This window comes from Dipteris shenzhenensis, chromosome 9, assembly GCF_047967505.1.
Source record: "Dipteris shenzhenensis isolate YYH24624 ecotype China chromosome 9, Dip_SZ_1.0, whole genome shotgun sequence".
Taxonomy (NCBI): Eukaryota; Viridiplantae; Streptophyta; class Polypodiopsida; order Gleicheniales; family Dipteridaceae; genus Dipteris; species Dipteris shenzhenensis.
In genome coordinates, this window is record NC_141604.1 from 55,937,996 (window position 1) to 55,954,342 (window position 16,347).

A 16,347-nucleotide genomic window follows, 5' to 3' on the forward strand; every position below is an offset into this window, starting at 1 on the left:
AAGTAGTGCTAGTTATATTACTTGAAAGCGAGAGTACAAGAAGGCCTAAAGGCCAAGCGGGCTGCAATCACAAAACGGATTCAGCCCGAGGAGTCAAAATGCTAAATACAAGCCTCTCAGGGCATATCATCGGAGAGTGGACAAACAGCCACGGTGGAGGGGCGTAATGCCACTGAAGACTCTGAGTAGAGTGCTGGAAGAACAACTCCTGGTGGTCCCAGTCGCAAAGGAAGCGTCGTCTCTTTTCCTTCCTTGCCCGGGACTCCCTCTGAATCTGATCCCACTGACCCTTGAGCGTGTGAACGATCGTGCTCCAAATGTCTGCTAGGGTCTGGGTAGCAGAAGAAGTCTGAGCTCCTACAATCTGCGCGCATCTGGAAGTCCAGATATGCCAGCCTGCAATGCTCCCTATGATCTCCCAAACTGGGTGCTGAGGCATCGCTCCTGCATCTGTCTCTGTCAGATGCCAAGGGAAGCTGTCCATGTATGCCCAGGTGGCCTGCGTGATGAAAAAGACGGGATCGTGTCTAGAGAACTCATAAGCCAAGTGATGTCCCATCTCAGTGCTGCACCAGCAAACGGCTCCCCAAGTGATCGGTCCTAGCTCGGGTGTAGCCCTCGCTAAGATCCTTTTGACTCCCTTCCAAACCGTCTGCACATGCGAGCAGCTCCAAAGGCAGTGCTTTAGGGACGACTCCTCCTGAAAACACATCTGGCAATGCCCCTCTTGCCCCATCTGCCTCAGCCAGCTGCCAACTGGTAGCCCCTTGTGTGCCACCATCCAAAGGAAGTAGGAGATCTTCCTCGGCCGCCAGCTAGCCCAAAGAGTCTTCTAGAAAGTGCGAAGAAAGACCAAAGATATCCCCTGGGCATACCAACTATGTGCCTGTGTGGGTAGCCCGCGCTGGAGAGCCCCAAGAGCACGCCTACCCGTGCGCGCACTGTAAGAGAAGAAGTGACTCGACATCATCCTGCACATATAGGGCTGTGTCGTCTGCATACTCGGAGTCCAGAAGTTCTGCATCATCTCGAATAGGGAGACGCATCCCGCGAAGACCAATGGTACGGGCTCGAAGGAAGTGGGTCATGGCCTCCGCAAAAAATAGGAAGAGGTAGGGCGCTAATGGACAGCCCTGACGCATCGAGCGCTCGAGTGTGAATCTCTCCCCCATCCTGCCGCTGTGATAACCCGACTGGAGGCCGACCTATAAAGGCTAGCAATACCTCTGATCCACTCGTCCGGGAAACCGAACCGAGAGAGTGTACCTTCCAAGAAGGACCAGTCTACCCTGTTGTACGCCTTCTCAAAGTCGAGAAGGAGTATGGCAAGGTGCTGGCCACTGTGCTGGGCCCATTCCGTCGCCTCTGAGAAAGTGAAGATGCTGTCCAAAATGCTGCGATCTTGGACAAAACCAGTCTGGGTGTCATGAATCAAGTCGTGTAGCAGGGGGCGGATGCAGCTAATGATCATCTTGGCGAGGATTTTGTAGGCGGTCGGGAGGAGGGTGATAGGGTGCCACTGTCTGATCTCCTGACGGTCCCCCCCTTTGGGGATGAGGCAAATCAGGCATGTCGCAAGGCTCTTTGGCATCTACCCGCTGGAGAAGATATGCTGGAAGGCTGCGAGCAAGGGCCAGTGGATCTGCTCCCAAAAGGTGGTGAAGAAAGCTCTGGAGAGGCCGTCCTCACCTGGGCATTTCTGCCCATCAATAGTGCTCACCGCATCCTGCATCTCCGCCACGGTGAAAGGGGCGAGAAGGGCGTCACTCATGCTAGGCTGCACGAGCCGCGGTGTAGATCTCCACACCTCCTCCCTGCATAGGCGGCCACGAGGGTCTGGGGGCTCCTGCTGGAACAATGATCTGTAGAAATATGTCGCCAAGTCCCGGACCTCGTCTGGATCTGTCTTGACACTACCATCCTGTGCCCTAAGAGAACGGAGCTGTTCCTCTGCTGACCTCTGTCCATGAGTCCTGAAGAACTCTCTGCACATCCTGTCGCCTTTCCTAGCCCAGAAGGACTTGGAAGCATGAAATGAGAACTCTGAGCGACGCTGGGTGATATCCTCTAGCATGGCTCGGGCCTGAACCTCCTGCTGTCTGAGCTCCTCAGAGCCTGGAGAAGACTGCTGCATCCGCTGAATCGAAGCGAGATCACGTCTGAGACCCCTCTCCCTCGCCCAACACTGCTGCCTGACCTGAATCGCCTCCTGCTGACAAATGAGGCTAGACTCAGCAAGCGCCTGAGCTATGTTGGAGATAAGTGCACACTAAGTACTCTTTCCTAGTCTACATTTGTCTAAGTCTAAGTCTAAGTCTAAGTCTAAGTCTAGTCTTTATGCATTGAGTGTGTGCCATGTGGCACTTCTACAATTATCCCATAAGCACTCTTGCTTTATGTCTTGTACTTTGGCCCATATATTCAATGGGTCACATCATTGTAATCAATCAGTCTAGCTTGTGTCTTGTCTACACTCTTCTCAAGGTATTTCTTATTTTTCAGTCTTGTCATCTCATTTCTAGTTTCTAGTTCTAGTTCTTTCTTCCATATTCCAGCCTGGTATCAGAGCATGTAGATCCCCTCTCCTCTCCTCTCACTCTGCTGTAGCCATAGCTTCGTCTTCTCCTTTCAGTTTACCTCTCCCTCCGGCATCTCTCTCTTCAGCCTCTCGTGGCACCTCTACCTCTGCACCGCCCTCTTCTACGCTTCTGCTGGCTGCCTCTTCTCTCCGAGATCTGCCCTCTTTCTGCCCCGCCATTGCGCTCAGATCTGCCCCGCCATTGCGCTCAGATCTGTGCTCAGATCTGCGTGTACGCCTGCTCCGCCTGCTCCAAGTCTCTGCGCCAGATCTGCGCTTCAGATCTGTGCAGCTCAGCCACAGATCTGAGCGCCAGATCTGTGTAAATGTGTCGTCCGTACGTCCGTACTCTACGCCGTCGTCCGTACAGCTGTCCGTACAGTCCGTACGACTGTATGGAATCCGTATATGCACAGGCTGACAACTTCTCCTGCTCCATCTTCACTGAGATCTACATCCTTTTTACACTTCTACTTCTGCCCGGGATTAAGGTACTGAGCTTTTGCCTCTTTCAGTTTGCTGAACAGTCTCTCCTTTTTTGCTGGTTCCTCCTGCTTCGATGGGCTGTCATATGCTATGGCCTTGACAAAGTGGTGAGAGAACCGGCTTCTGGGATCTCTTCCTCTCATTTATTTCTGCAAAATTGTAAGGGAATAGACACTGCCCTTGCATCCTAGCAAGAGGTAAGACCTTCCTACATGGCATCTTCCTCTCATTCTCTCATATCTATCGACAAATTCAATGGGTCCAACTTTCATACTTGGCAGATCAAAATCAAGTGCCATCTTATGAAAGAAGGCCTTTGGGACATTGTTCACCGTGATGCTCCCGAAGGTCCATCTGAGCAAGTTGTTGCTGCCAAGAACGACAAAGCCTATGCTATCATATTGCTCGGCCTTGGAGATGATCACATTCATCACATCTCCGACATACAGTCTGCTCCTCAAGCATGGATCACTCTGGATACTCTTTTGGAGCCCGATCTAAAAACTCTAAGATTGCACTTATGATCTCATTCTTTGATCTACATATGCAGGAAGGAGCTACTATAGCCTCTCATGTCAATTATCTTCGCAGTCTTATGGTTCAGCTTGCGTCAGTCAAGTCTCCCATCTCCGAAGATATTGCTATTGCTGTGCTTCTCAAAAGCTTACCTGACTCCTATGATACTCTTGTCACTACCTTCAAGTATCATAATAATCCTTCTCTTGAGGGTATCATCAATGCTCTCCAAGAGGAAGAAATAACTCAACAACGAAAGGTAACTGACACTGCATTTTTAGCAAAGAAAGGAAGTTCTAAGGTAAGAAAGCCTTGCACCCATTGTGGCAAAACTAATCATGTGGAGAAGGACTGTTTCAAGGCTCATCCATGCACCATTTGTGGCCGTGATAATCACCGGGAGAAGGACTACTACTCCAAAACCTCTACATCAGTTCCTGCAACTACCTCAGCCCATGTTGCTGCAACATCTCCATCAGCTGATCCTGTTGTTCCTTCCTCACATGATGAGAAGTGGGCTTTCTGATTACTTCTATGTTTTGTCTACCACCTTGACCACCGATGATGTAGGTCAAGGGATTCTAGTGTCTTGGTCTTTCTATTTGTCTACAGTCAGTCTTCTGTCTATCTAGTCTCGTCTGTCTGTCTATTTGTCTATCAATCTGACTGTGTTTTAGATCCATCTTGTCCTTACCCTTGTGGACCCATATGAGGATATCACTTGAGGAGGGGTGTCTCAGGATCATTTGTCTGTCATGTTTTCTATCTCTCAGTCTATCAAGTCTGTCTTCTAGTCTTGTCTTTCTGTCTTACTCCTAGTGTCCACTTAAGGAGGGTGTTGGAGATAAGTGCACACTAAGTACTATTTCCTAGTCTACATTTGTCTAAGTCTAAGTCTAAGTCTAAGTCTAGTCTTTATGTCTTGAGTGTGTGCCATGTGGCACTTCTACAATTATCCCATAAGCACTCTTGCGTTATGTCTTGTACTTTGGCCCATATATTCAATGGGTCACATCATTGTAATCAATCAGTCTAGCTTGTGTCTTGTCTACACTCTTCTCAAGGTATTTCTTATTTTTCAGTCTTGTCATCTCATTTCTAGTTTCTAGTTCTAGTTCTTTCTTCCATATTCCAGCAAGCTACCTGTGCTGCCATATCCCTGGTGGGGTCCCAATCCTGCTCCCACAGGTCCACTATCCCGCTGTGAACCGCTGCTCTAGAGTAGATGGAGTCTGGGATCCGGCATGAGCGTCAAGGTGAGGAGTGAGAGGCTGAGTCCAGGACTGGATGACTGGGGCATGGTCTGAGAGTGTCGTCCTTGGAACCACTCCTGACTCTCCTCCTCTGCCAAGCGCCCAATCGCTGACATAGAAATGGTCCAGCCGCTCCAGAAGTCTGCCTCCCTCCCTCCTGTATCCCCAAGAGAAGTTCAGACTCCCTGACCATCTGCGAAAGGAAGGCTCCCTTCAGCTGTCCCGACCTCCCACTGCGAAGAGGAAGGAGTCCCAATTTGCCTGCTCTGCCTGAGCTATACCGAGGAACTCTGGGCCCCGTCCCTGCTGATCCTCTAGGGTCTCAAGGTTGTTGAAGTCCCCTCCTACAATCCAAGAGTCCATCTCTGGCAACAAGTCTGTCAAGGACCTCAAAAAAACGGCTCTTCGTCTGAGATCGGTCGGGGCATAGATATTGAGGATGCCGATACGGGATCCCTCAATATGCAAGCCCACCCAAAGCGCACGTCCTGGGATCAGAGTGCCAAAACCACACACATGCTGAACTAGAGAAGCGTCGATGGAGGTACAGACACCCCCGCTCCTCCCTGCTCGCCAATCGAAGGTTCCCAGTAGGTGTGGGAGCGTCCTGTGAGGACCTTCCCACAAATACTGGTCTGAGAAGTCGAAAGCTTGTGTTCCTGTAGTAGGAGCACATCTACCCTTCCCACCAAGGCTGGCTGGAGCTCCTGTCTGAGCACCATCTTCTTGGGGCCGCGGGTTCCTGATGAGTGGATCCCGTTGACGTTCCAAGAGATAATGCGTATACTCATGAGGAGGGAAGGTGGGCCACAAACAGCTGTCTGCTTGCGGTCGATGTCGAAGTGGTCGGAGGATGTCCAATGTGGAGACGAAGGCGCTTCTGTGAGGGTTTCGAAGGAGAGGCCGGATCATCGGACCCATCCTCTAAAACCTTCAGCAGAGGGGAGAGGCCCTTCGTCCCGTGGTGGTAGGCTCTCTCTAACCAGCTCGACGCCTCTGCCAGGGAAATACTGTAGAAGCCCGCTACCTCTGAGGTCCTCCACGGGCGGAGCCCTTCCGCGTAGGCCCACTCCAGAGGTGGCCGAATAATGACTAGGAGTCGGAAACGTTTGGCGCTGTGGCACCATCGCAGACGGACATCACCCTCCTGCCACTGCTGCTGAAGAAGCTCTGTTGCTCTGTTACCGATCCAGTCCTGCACCTGCTCCTGGGACTGATCTCGTATCGTCTCCCAAACATTTTCATTCGTCCATTGCTCATTCCCTTCACTGGAGATAGTGAAGGAATAGCTAGGACCATCGTGTGGGGCAAGGACGGACACCTTACCCTCCGCCCCCTTGCGGAGGAAGAAGATGCTGATGTCTAGGCATGCAGGGAAGGAGCCAATACCCGCTGCATCCAAATAATCCCAAGGACCTACTCGATAAAACTCCAATGGAAGAGCTCTAGGAGCAGCCCTTGGGCGAGGGGACGAAGATGAGGAGTCTGAACCAGAGAGAGGGGTGCTGGCCACTTGCGGGGAAGGCCTCTCCCTTCCGTCGGGCCAGGAGGGATAGGCGCGGGTGAGGTCTGAGAGGGAAAGGTAGAGGGAGTGGAACGATGAAGATAGAGAGAGAGAGGGGGAGACACAAAAGTGTGGGTGTGAAGTGTTGAGCCACACCACAAACTCATAGGTTTTATTAGGATTAGGCTTTCACCCTATGACTGTCTTAAGACAGTCATAGGTGTCATAACTTTAACAAAAGGGTGGCAATGTGCCTTTACCCCAACAACCTCCCACCTAAAGGCCAATGTGCCTAAAGGGGAGAAAAGAATAAAAATTACAGCAATATACAGTTACTGTATACAAGACCATAAAATAAGAATGATCTCATCCTAATCCCATGATGTGGCGACAATGTGCAAACCGCTCTGTAGGCAAGCTCTTAGTGAGCAAATCTGCAGGATTATCATCAGTATGCACCTTCACAAGCTCAAGCCGCTTGTCTTCCAGTACCTCCCTGATGAAATGGTATTTCACATCTATGTGCTTGGTCTTCTGATGAAAGACCGGATTCTTTGCCAACATGATAGCACTCTGACTATCACAATGCAAAACTGGCATATCTCCTGTAATGCCCAAATCTCCCACCAGCCGAGTAAGCCATATTGCTTCCTTGCAAGCCTCAGTGGCTGCAACATATTCAGCTTCAGTGGTTGACAGTGCAATGCATTTCTGCAACCGAGACACCCATGATATAGCACCTCCTGCAAATGTGAAAATATAACCGGTAGTAGACTTCCGGTTATCTGCATTCCCTGCATAGTCTGAATCTGTAAAACCATGCACCAATGCATCCTGCCTACCATAGCATATGCACAAGTCTTTGGTACCCTTGAGATACCTCAAGACACCTTTCACTGCTTCCCAGTGCCGCTTGCCTGGATTTGCCATATACCTGCTGATGACTCCCACCGCAAAAGCAATATCCGGACGAGTGGCAACCATGGCATACATCAAAGAACCAACTGCAGATGCATACGGAACCTTGGCCATTTCAGCCTTATCATCATCTGATCTGGGGCTGTCCTTACTGCTGAGTTTTAAATGTGGAGGCAACGGGGTACTAATAGACTTCCCCCCCTCCATTTTAAACCTCTGCAGTACTTTGTCAATGTACTCCTTCTGTGACAGAAACAAAAGTCCCTTGGACCTGTTACGAATAATCCGCATGCCAAGAATATGGTTTGCATCACCCAAGTCTTTCATATCAAAAGACTTATGCAGTTGTTTCTTCAAAGCACTAATCTCCTGCTGAGATTTGCTGGCAATCAGCATGTCATCCACATATAGAATGAGTAGCATCAAACTGCCATTTTTTGCCCGTTTGGTGTACAAGCAATGATCGGTTTCACACCTATGGTACCCTTGGGACTGCATGAAGGCATCAAACTTCTTGTACCATTCTCTTGGCGCCTGCTTGAGTCCATACAAGCTCCTCTTGAGCTTACACACAAGCTGCTCTTTCCCTTTAACAGCATATCCCTCTGGCTGACTCATGTAGATCTCATCATGGAGATCTTCGTGAAGAAAAGCAGTCTTCACATCCATCTGACATAAATCCATGTCCTCATGAGCAACAAGAGCTAACACTGCTCTCAAAGTAGTCTTGACGACAGGGGAAAAGATCTCATCAAAGTCAATGCCCTTCTCCTGCTTAAATCCCTTGGCAACCAATCTGGCCTTATACCTCGGTAAAGCATTTGAATCCACTTTGACTTTGTAAACCCACTTGCATGGCAAAACCTTTCTGCCTGCAGGTAGCTGCACCAAGTCCCATGTATCATTTTGAACTAGGGAGTCCATTTCTGACTGCATGGCTTTCTCCCACTTCCTTTTCTCTGTTCTTCCCATATATATATATATATATATATATATATATATATATATATATATATATATATATATATATATATATATATATATAACAGCAATTAGATTCCCCAATACCATGCTAAGGGTAGCTAATATTCCCAAAGCGAGATGCCATTCACTGGATAGGTATGAGAAACTTTCAGAAGGAATATGCATCAAAATATGGATGATTCAACCTCAGAGTTACCTAAATGTAGCAGACAACAGCGGGGCTAGGAAATCGATGTGCAGGTTGGGACGTGGACATAGGGGACTCTACGACACAATCAATAACTCCCTACATTTCCTTGAAGCTGGAAGGCTCACCACAATCTGTCAGCATGATAAAATCAGCCACATTATTGGCTCCTGGAACAAACCTGTCAGGAGGCCGTTGTATACGGGTGCTCCTCCTAACAAAATGTTCCGGATTAGGCTGCTGTCTAGCCTGTTAGTCATGCATGACGGGTGGCTGTACCACCATATTTGGCTGTTCTACAGCCCCATTTGCTGGCATATCCAGTGGTGCATCATTGGCAAAATTGTCTGGCTGATTTTCAGCCTGTATACCCTCTTGAACAGGGTTATCTACAGCAGCCTGCTGCTGCATATTAATGGGCATTCTTTGCTGTCCGACATCATCATAAACAACCCTCCTGTATTCCACAGGTTGCACGGGTTCTTTGTGTACACTATCCTCTTTAAAGATGACATCATTGCTGCGTATAATCTTCCGTTTGACGGGATCCCATAACCTGTACCCCATTTCACCTTCGTCACCATAACCCATAAAGATGCATCGGAAAGACTTTGGCTCCAGTTTGGTGCGCAGTTCTTTGCGTATATGAGCAAAGCACTCGCAGCCAAACACACGTAAGTGCTTATATGAAGGTGGCTTGCCAGACCACACCTCCTCTGGCACTTTCAACTCCAAAGCCTTGTTCGGCGACCTGTTAATTATGTGAACTGCTGTTTGCACGGCTTCTGCCCAAAAGCCATGGGGCAATGCAGCATAAGACAACATACATCGAACTTTCTCCTGAATAGTTCGATTCATCCGCTCACTCACACCATTTTGAGATGCATTATGAGGGGCTGTGAGTTCCTGTTTAATGCCCTTAGCTTCGCAAAACTGTACAAAAGCATGTGACACATACTCACCCCCATTATCGGATCTGAGGCATTTCAGCCTGCGTCCTGTCCGATTCTCAACCTGAGCGACAAACTTCTTGAAAGCATCTAAGGCATCGCTCTTATGCTTCAAGAAATAGACCCACACTTTGCGTGTGGCATCATCAATAAAAGTAATGAAATACTTTGCACCCCCTAGTGATAGCTGTGGCATCTCACACAAATCAGTGTGCACTAGATCAAGCGGTGCTCTATTCTGGGGAGTTCTCCTCTTATGAGGAGTCATAGAATGCTTGCCAAATATGCAATGATCACAAGTAGGCAAATCTGAAAATGAAAGAGACGGCAGATAACCCAAATGTGACAGTTCTTGCATTCCTTTAACGGACATGTGTCCCAACCGGCTATGCCACAATGAAACCTTTGGCAGCTCGGTTATGGCAACAACAAGATTACCGACACTGGAAACATAAAGAGGGTACAAGGTATCACTCTTATAACCCTCAGCCACTACAACCTGGCCATTAGTAATCACCCATTTGGAATCCCCAAATGTGGTGTGGTAACCACTGTCATCCAACAAGCCAGTGCTAATCAGATTTTTCTTGATTTGCGGCACATGACGAACACCATCAAGCATAAATGTGCGTCCATCAGGGAATACTATCTGTATACTGCCAATCCCTGCAATCTGACATGCATAGTTGTTCCCAAGGTGAACAACTCCATGAGTACCTGTGTAGGAAGTAAACCACTCCCTATGAGGAGTAACATGAAAAGAAGCACCTGAATCCAAGAGCCAGGTGTGCATGTCATGGCCATCAATAACCAATGTATGTGCAATTACAGCAGAAGAGCATAAAACATCATGTCTGTCACTTTCACTGTCCTCTGCTCCAACATTCACTGCATCCAAGTCATCTGCCTTGGCCTTGCCTTTGCCTTTGCTTCCACTGCCTGCATCCTTTGTCTCAGCCTTCTTGGCTTTCTGATCCCGTATAAACTTGAAGCACTTAGACTTCACATGTCCCTTCTTGCCACAGTAAAAGCATTCAATATCCTTTTTGCCACGGGACTGACTGCGGGATTTGGACTTTCCAGCAGATCTCCCCTTCTGCTGAGTCCTACCTCTTTCCTGTACCTGCAAAGCATTGGAAGACTTGCTGCCCATATTATTCTTCCTGCTCATCTCCTCCATAAGGAGAGAGCCCTCCACATCAGCATACATAAGAGTGACATTTGAATTAGACAGGGTGGTCTTGAAAGTGTCCCAACTCTCAGGGAGGGTACACAACAAGAAAGTAGCCTTGAACTCCTCATCAAGGTTCAATCCCTGTGCAATAAGCTGTGTAAAGATGGCATTGAACTCACTCAAGTGTGAGGTCATAGCTGTACCTTCCTTCATGCGAAGATCGACAAGCTTCTTCAACCAATAAACCTTACTGGCTGAACTCTTTTGGGCATACAACTCTTCTAGCCTCTGCCATAGGCCATAAGAGGTCTTTTCAGCCTGAACATTGAACACAAGAGAATCACTGAGAGTAAGCATGATAGCAGCCCTAGCGGACAAATCAAGCTCCTCCCACTCATCATCTGACATCCCAGATGGCTTGACACCCTTCACCCTTATGGGCTTAGAAATCTTCTTTAGCAGAAGTACATTCAAACACTGTTCTGCCCATAATGCATAATTGTGTGCCCCTTCCAATTTCTTTATGTTCAGAATTGAAGATTCACTTCCCCCTGATGCCATATCAGATAAGGAAAGTACCTGACTCCCTGTAAGTCAAAAAATGACTAAATAAAATTCTGATTTCTCAGAAAACCTGCTCTATCAAGAGCCAGGAGCACTCACAATAGTGCTGTTTTTACTGTTAAAAAAAATCTGCAGCAAAACAGAAAATTTTCCCTCCAGTCACTGTACCTTCTGACACACTGTACCGTGCTCAAATAGGCATAAAACAGTAACTTCAGAATGCTGCAGCTGTTCCACAAGTGCTTTATCAGTGCATCATCAGCTAACTAAGCACAAAACACTGCTGTCCTGGACACTTCTCCCACCTCAGATGAGGTATTGCATTGATTTTATATGCATAAACCACTTGTCATACACTGTTTTGTTCACTGAAAAAAAGAGGCTCCAAACACCTCAGCCTGTCACAAACTTGCAACAAAGGATGGGACAAATCCCAAGCAATCACCCTTCTGCCAGGGGGATAAAAGGCATCTGAAGGTCTCAAACAGTAACTCAAGTGCTCACAAGCAAAATCTGGGCAAAAGCCCCTTGATTTGACACCTGTACCAAGTGAGAAAACACCTCAACACTGAGGTAGCATACAAAATACAGCGCTCTCCTGGCACTTTCACCTGACAATGTAATGCATAAACGGCCCTGTGTACACAGTAACAATACAGATCCCAACGTACAAACACTGAAGAGAAAATCTTTTGAGCACTGTCAACGATGGACAGTTAGGGACCGAGTAAACTCGATGCGCCCTGGCCAAGCGTGGCTGAACTGAGATTTTTCAAGGTGTCGTACACAGAATGTGACCTGCAAGAAATGTCACTGAATACACTACGGAAACAAGACCAATGTGAGCACCCTGGCTCCACACTGCCTCAAGGCATACACTGCATAAACTTCCAGGCAAAAGCCCTTTGAAATTGTCACCCGAAAGCTGAGATTTGCACTCAGCAAAAGCATAAAAGCCCTCTGCAAAATCAAGGCATTTGACCTTCCCGAAACAAGATAACTGTGCAACCACCACACACTGTGGCACTAGTCACCTCAAGCACGAGGGACACGAGGGTACTTGCTGTACCTTCAACACACAGTTTTGAGAACTGAACAACTGGGAATGAAGAGCAGAGTGCTCTCTCTTTTCCTTCTTCCCAAAAAAAAAATGTGCCTCCTGTACCTGCTGTACATGCGCAGGGTATCTGCTATACCCTGTACCTGCGAGGGCACAAATCCCAAGAAAAAATTTATGACCTGTACCTCCCTGACGCAGCGTCCATACGGCGGCGTCCGTACGGTACGGCTGCCTTGCTGGCCACGCGACCGTACAGTCGTACGACGGCCTGTACGGATTCCGTACAGCCGGTATGGGTGGCTGTACAGGTCGCTCCTGTACGGCTGCCCGTGTGCAGCCTGGGTGCGCGCCGGCGTTGCTCGCTGGCTGCGCCCGCTTGGTAGCGGGTAGCAGCTAGCTGTTGCTGTTGCAAGTGCGAGCTGCCCCGCGCTGCCCTGTTCTGCCCGCGCGCGCTGCCCCGCTCTGCCCGCGCGCTGCCCTGCTCTGCCCACGCGCTGCCCGCTGCTGTAGGGTGCGATGCCCGAGGGGAGAGGAAGGGGTAGAGGGAGGGGTAGACCGGAGTGGAAGTGGGAGAGGTAGAGGCTCTGATACCATTTGAGAGGGAAAGGTAGAGGGAGTGGAACGATGAAGACAGAGAGAGAGAGGGGGAGACACAAAAGTGTGGGTGTGAAGTGTTGAGCCACACCACAAACTCATAGGTTTTATTAGGATTAGGCTTTCACCCTATGACTGTCTTAAGACAGTCATAGGTGTCATAACTTTAACAAAAGGGTGGCAATGTGCCTTTACCCCAACAAGGTCTGTGCTGGCTTCGGGGCTGCAGTTGGCTCAGGCGGGGGGGGGGGGGGGGTTCCCTCTGGATCATGCTCGAGGAAGAAAGTGGAGTGGAAACCACCGGTGCAGGGGGGGATCCTTGAGGGGGTGGGGGTCAAAGAATCGAGGAGGAGGGGGGAGGGGGAGGAGGGCGGGGTGAAGGATGAGGGGGAGGCTGGCTGATCTTCTCCTTTCCCTTCTCCTTCCCCTTACCGGGCTGTTGATGAGTAGGGACCACCGGGGGGGGGCTCTTGCTATAGATGGGCAGGTTTTTTGGGTCCTGCTTTGTTTCCCTTCCGTTTTCTTTTGACCTCTGTCCAGCCTTCCCATTCGGGAGGGGATGTCGCTGACTGGTGGAGGGGATCCTGAGTTGCCTGAACGGGGGCCTTCTGAGGTTCTGTACCCATGAAGCGAGGACATGAGCGCACCTAGTGCCCGAAGCCATGGCATCTCAGACACTGATTTTGGCGACCAGTGACCAGAATGCGCTGCGTCACCACACCTGTGTCTGTCTCGATCTCGAACTCCGAGGGGATGCTCTGTGGATCGAGGACTGCCACTTTGACACGTGGCACCCCTTGGGCTGCCGCCGCATTAACGTAGGTGTCCTGCATAGGCCAGCCAAACTGCGCCCCCAGGTCCTTGATGATCGGGCGAAGCTCGGTTGCGAGATCTGGGAAGATAAGGGTAATTGGATGGCGAGGAATGCGAAAGCGGGCATCGAAGTCCGTTACACTGAAACCCCTGTACCATGGGACCATGAGGATGATCTTCCCACCCACAGAAGTAGGGGATCGCCTGACCATATCGCTCGCAGCCTGTGCTGAGGAGAGCTTGAGCCAGAAGATGCCACGTCCCATGAGTGCAACATCCTCGATGCGACTGTCCTCGAGGTAGAGGGTGGACTGCAACCAGTCCCTGATGTCTGCTCGTGAAGGGGAGTAGCCAATGACTCTCCCATAAACGGATGTCTGGGAGAAGTCCGTGGCAGCCTGCTTCACCAAGGAGACCTGGTGTTCTGTCAATGTTACGCGATAGGCTGATGGAGGGGGGGGGGTCCGTCTGGGCCACCGGTTCCGGGCACGTGGCCGCCATATCGCATTGACTAACTGCGAACACTCCAAGGCGGGGGAAGGGGAAGGGGAAGGAAACGGAAGAGGCAGGGATGGGGGATTAAGGCGGGGGAGGGAAGAAGGAGGGATGGAGAGGTATGAGGAAGCGGGGTGGGAGAGAGGTGATGATGAAGGGGGGTGGCGGAGGAAGGAGGAGAAGAAAGAGAGGGGGGGGGGGGGCAGCGCAGCGCAGGGGGGTGAGAGGAAGGGGAAGGGGAGGTGTGGCAACGCCGCACGAGGGGGGGTGGGGAGGAGAGGTGAGGAGGGGAGGGAAGGGGGGGGGGGGGGGGGGCAGCGTAGCGCCTTAGCGGGGAGGGGCAGGAGGGGGCAGGGGGGTTGGTAGCGCCACGCGAGGGGGGGGAGGCGGGTGGGGGGGGCTGAATGCGGAGAGGGGAGGAGCGGAGAGGAAAGGAGGAGCGTAGCTGGGGGGGAGCGATGGGCGGAGAGGGGGGGAGTGGAGCGGGGAAGTGGGGGTGAGCGGAGTGTGGCGAGGGGGGGGAGGAGTGGATCGACGGGCGGAGGGGGAGGAGAGGGGGGCGGATGGCCTCGCGGAAGCGGCAGTGAGGGAGGAGGTAGAGGGGAGGGCCGCGCAGCGCGAGGGGGGGGTAGACGGGAGCGGAGGAGGGAGGGAGTTCGCAGGAGCTCTACAACTCCTTAATGCATTAATTACCCCTCTCTTGGGATATCTTTAAAACATTTGCCCCTAGGCACATTTAATGCATTAAAGTCCCTTAGCCTTAGATCCACTTAGTCTAGTGCCATGTCATCCACACCAAGGACCTTGACCTTTATTCCTTTTTGATCATTTACATGAAGCCCAAACAAATATAATACAAACATTGATCCTTTAAAGGAAAATGCCGACTGACCCTTCCGAGGTCATGTTACCTCGACTTGAGCGTAACATTGTGTCCATCCATAGCTTTGGATGGAAATATATTATTTTGGTGGTTTCTCTATCTGGCTGGTTCATTGTCTATTGATGAGTCTGCATACCTATGCTGTGCACGTAAGTTAAGAAGTTTGTGATTCCACACCCCACACCACACTGTGTGAGCTCCTGGGCTATTCTATTAGTCTACCGCTGTGCGTACCCTCTGTTGGTTGATTTCTAACAGGAACTATCCCCATAGTTATAGTGTCTGTACTTGAGCAAGGTCTCTTGTTTGGGGGTTAAGAAACCTTGCTCAGGTGAGCAGAAATGTAACTATGGGGTATTTACTTCCTCCCTCTTAATAAAGTCTCGACTTTTGTTTTGTTTTAAAAAACAGGCAGAATTATTGATCTGATTTAAATTAAGATGTGATAGGAAAATACCATCCACGCTCTAGAAGATATTTCTATTTCGCATGTCAGTAACATTGGTGTTTCTGATTTGTAACTTGTTCAGCGGCTAAAGGTCACGGGGCGAAAGGTTATGGTGTGGAACTGGACGCTAAGCTCTTTGCTGATGCACAAAGAGCTGTGAAACAGGAAAATTTGGAGCACATGATCAGACTGGAGAGGAGGAATGCCTTTGACGTGGATTTGAGTGCAGCCACGGTTGTTACTCTTTACTTGAGTGAGAAAGGCAACTTCAAGCTTCTGCCAAAGCTACGAAAGGAACTCCCTATTGGATCTCGTGTGGTATCCTTTTGCTGGCCTTTCACTGGTGTTGAACCATCCAGAACAACAAAAGTGGATGGAATTAGTCTATACCTTTATGAAAAGAGTTCTTTTACAACACATTAGACTTGGAAAATGCTTGTTTGGACTTCTAAAGATCAAGTTTTTGTTTTGTAGTATGACATTATTAGGTCTAGAGGAGAATTGTTATGTGCAGAAATTGAAAAAGTTATCGCTTTAAGTCTCTCAGAGTTTGATGATTTACTTCACATACCATGAATGTGCAGATTTTGGCTTTTGTGTGTTTAAACCTAACTTTTCTAAGTTGTTTGTGATATATGTCTTTCATTTTGCACAATTTGCCTCTATAACACACGCTTTGGAGCTTATTGTATTTGCACTTGAAGGGAACGTTTTGTAGTCCAGGAGTTTTGTACCCAAGCCGCTGTAAAGGTTCCATTCCTGCTTCATGGGCATTTGCTTGGTCTTAGTTTCCTTATACCAGGGCAGAGGAATTTATCATTCTCCTCGGCTTGGCATGGGAATCTGTAGGCTGCCTTGTGTCCATTTGGGGCCTCCACTTAGAGCTTTTGACCTCGACTGAAGCTGTTTGGATGAACTCTCACAAAAGTTGCATAAGCTG

The 16,347-nt window shown here is 49.5% G+C and overlaps 1 protein-coding gene across 1 annotated transcript in view; it reads left to right on the plus strand.

Annotated features, from left to right (window-relative positions):
* The window catches only part of LOC147898863 (uncharacterized), a 46,899-nt gene extending 30,949 nt beyond the window's left edge, over window positions 1-15,950 (plus strand). Inside the window, exon 2 of the mRNA XM_087379576.1 lies at window positions 15,490-15,950. Coding sequence (XP_087235702.1) covers window positions 15,490-15,830 — 341 coding nt within the window. The 3' untranslated portion in view covers window positions 15,831-15,950. The remainder of the gene's footprint in view (window positions 1-15,489) is intronic.
* Window positions 15,951-16,347: the final 397 nt, after the last annotated feature.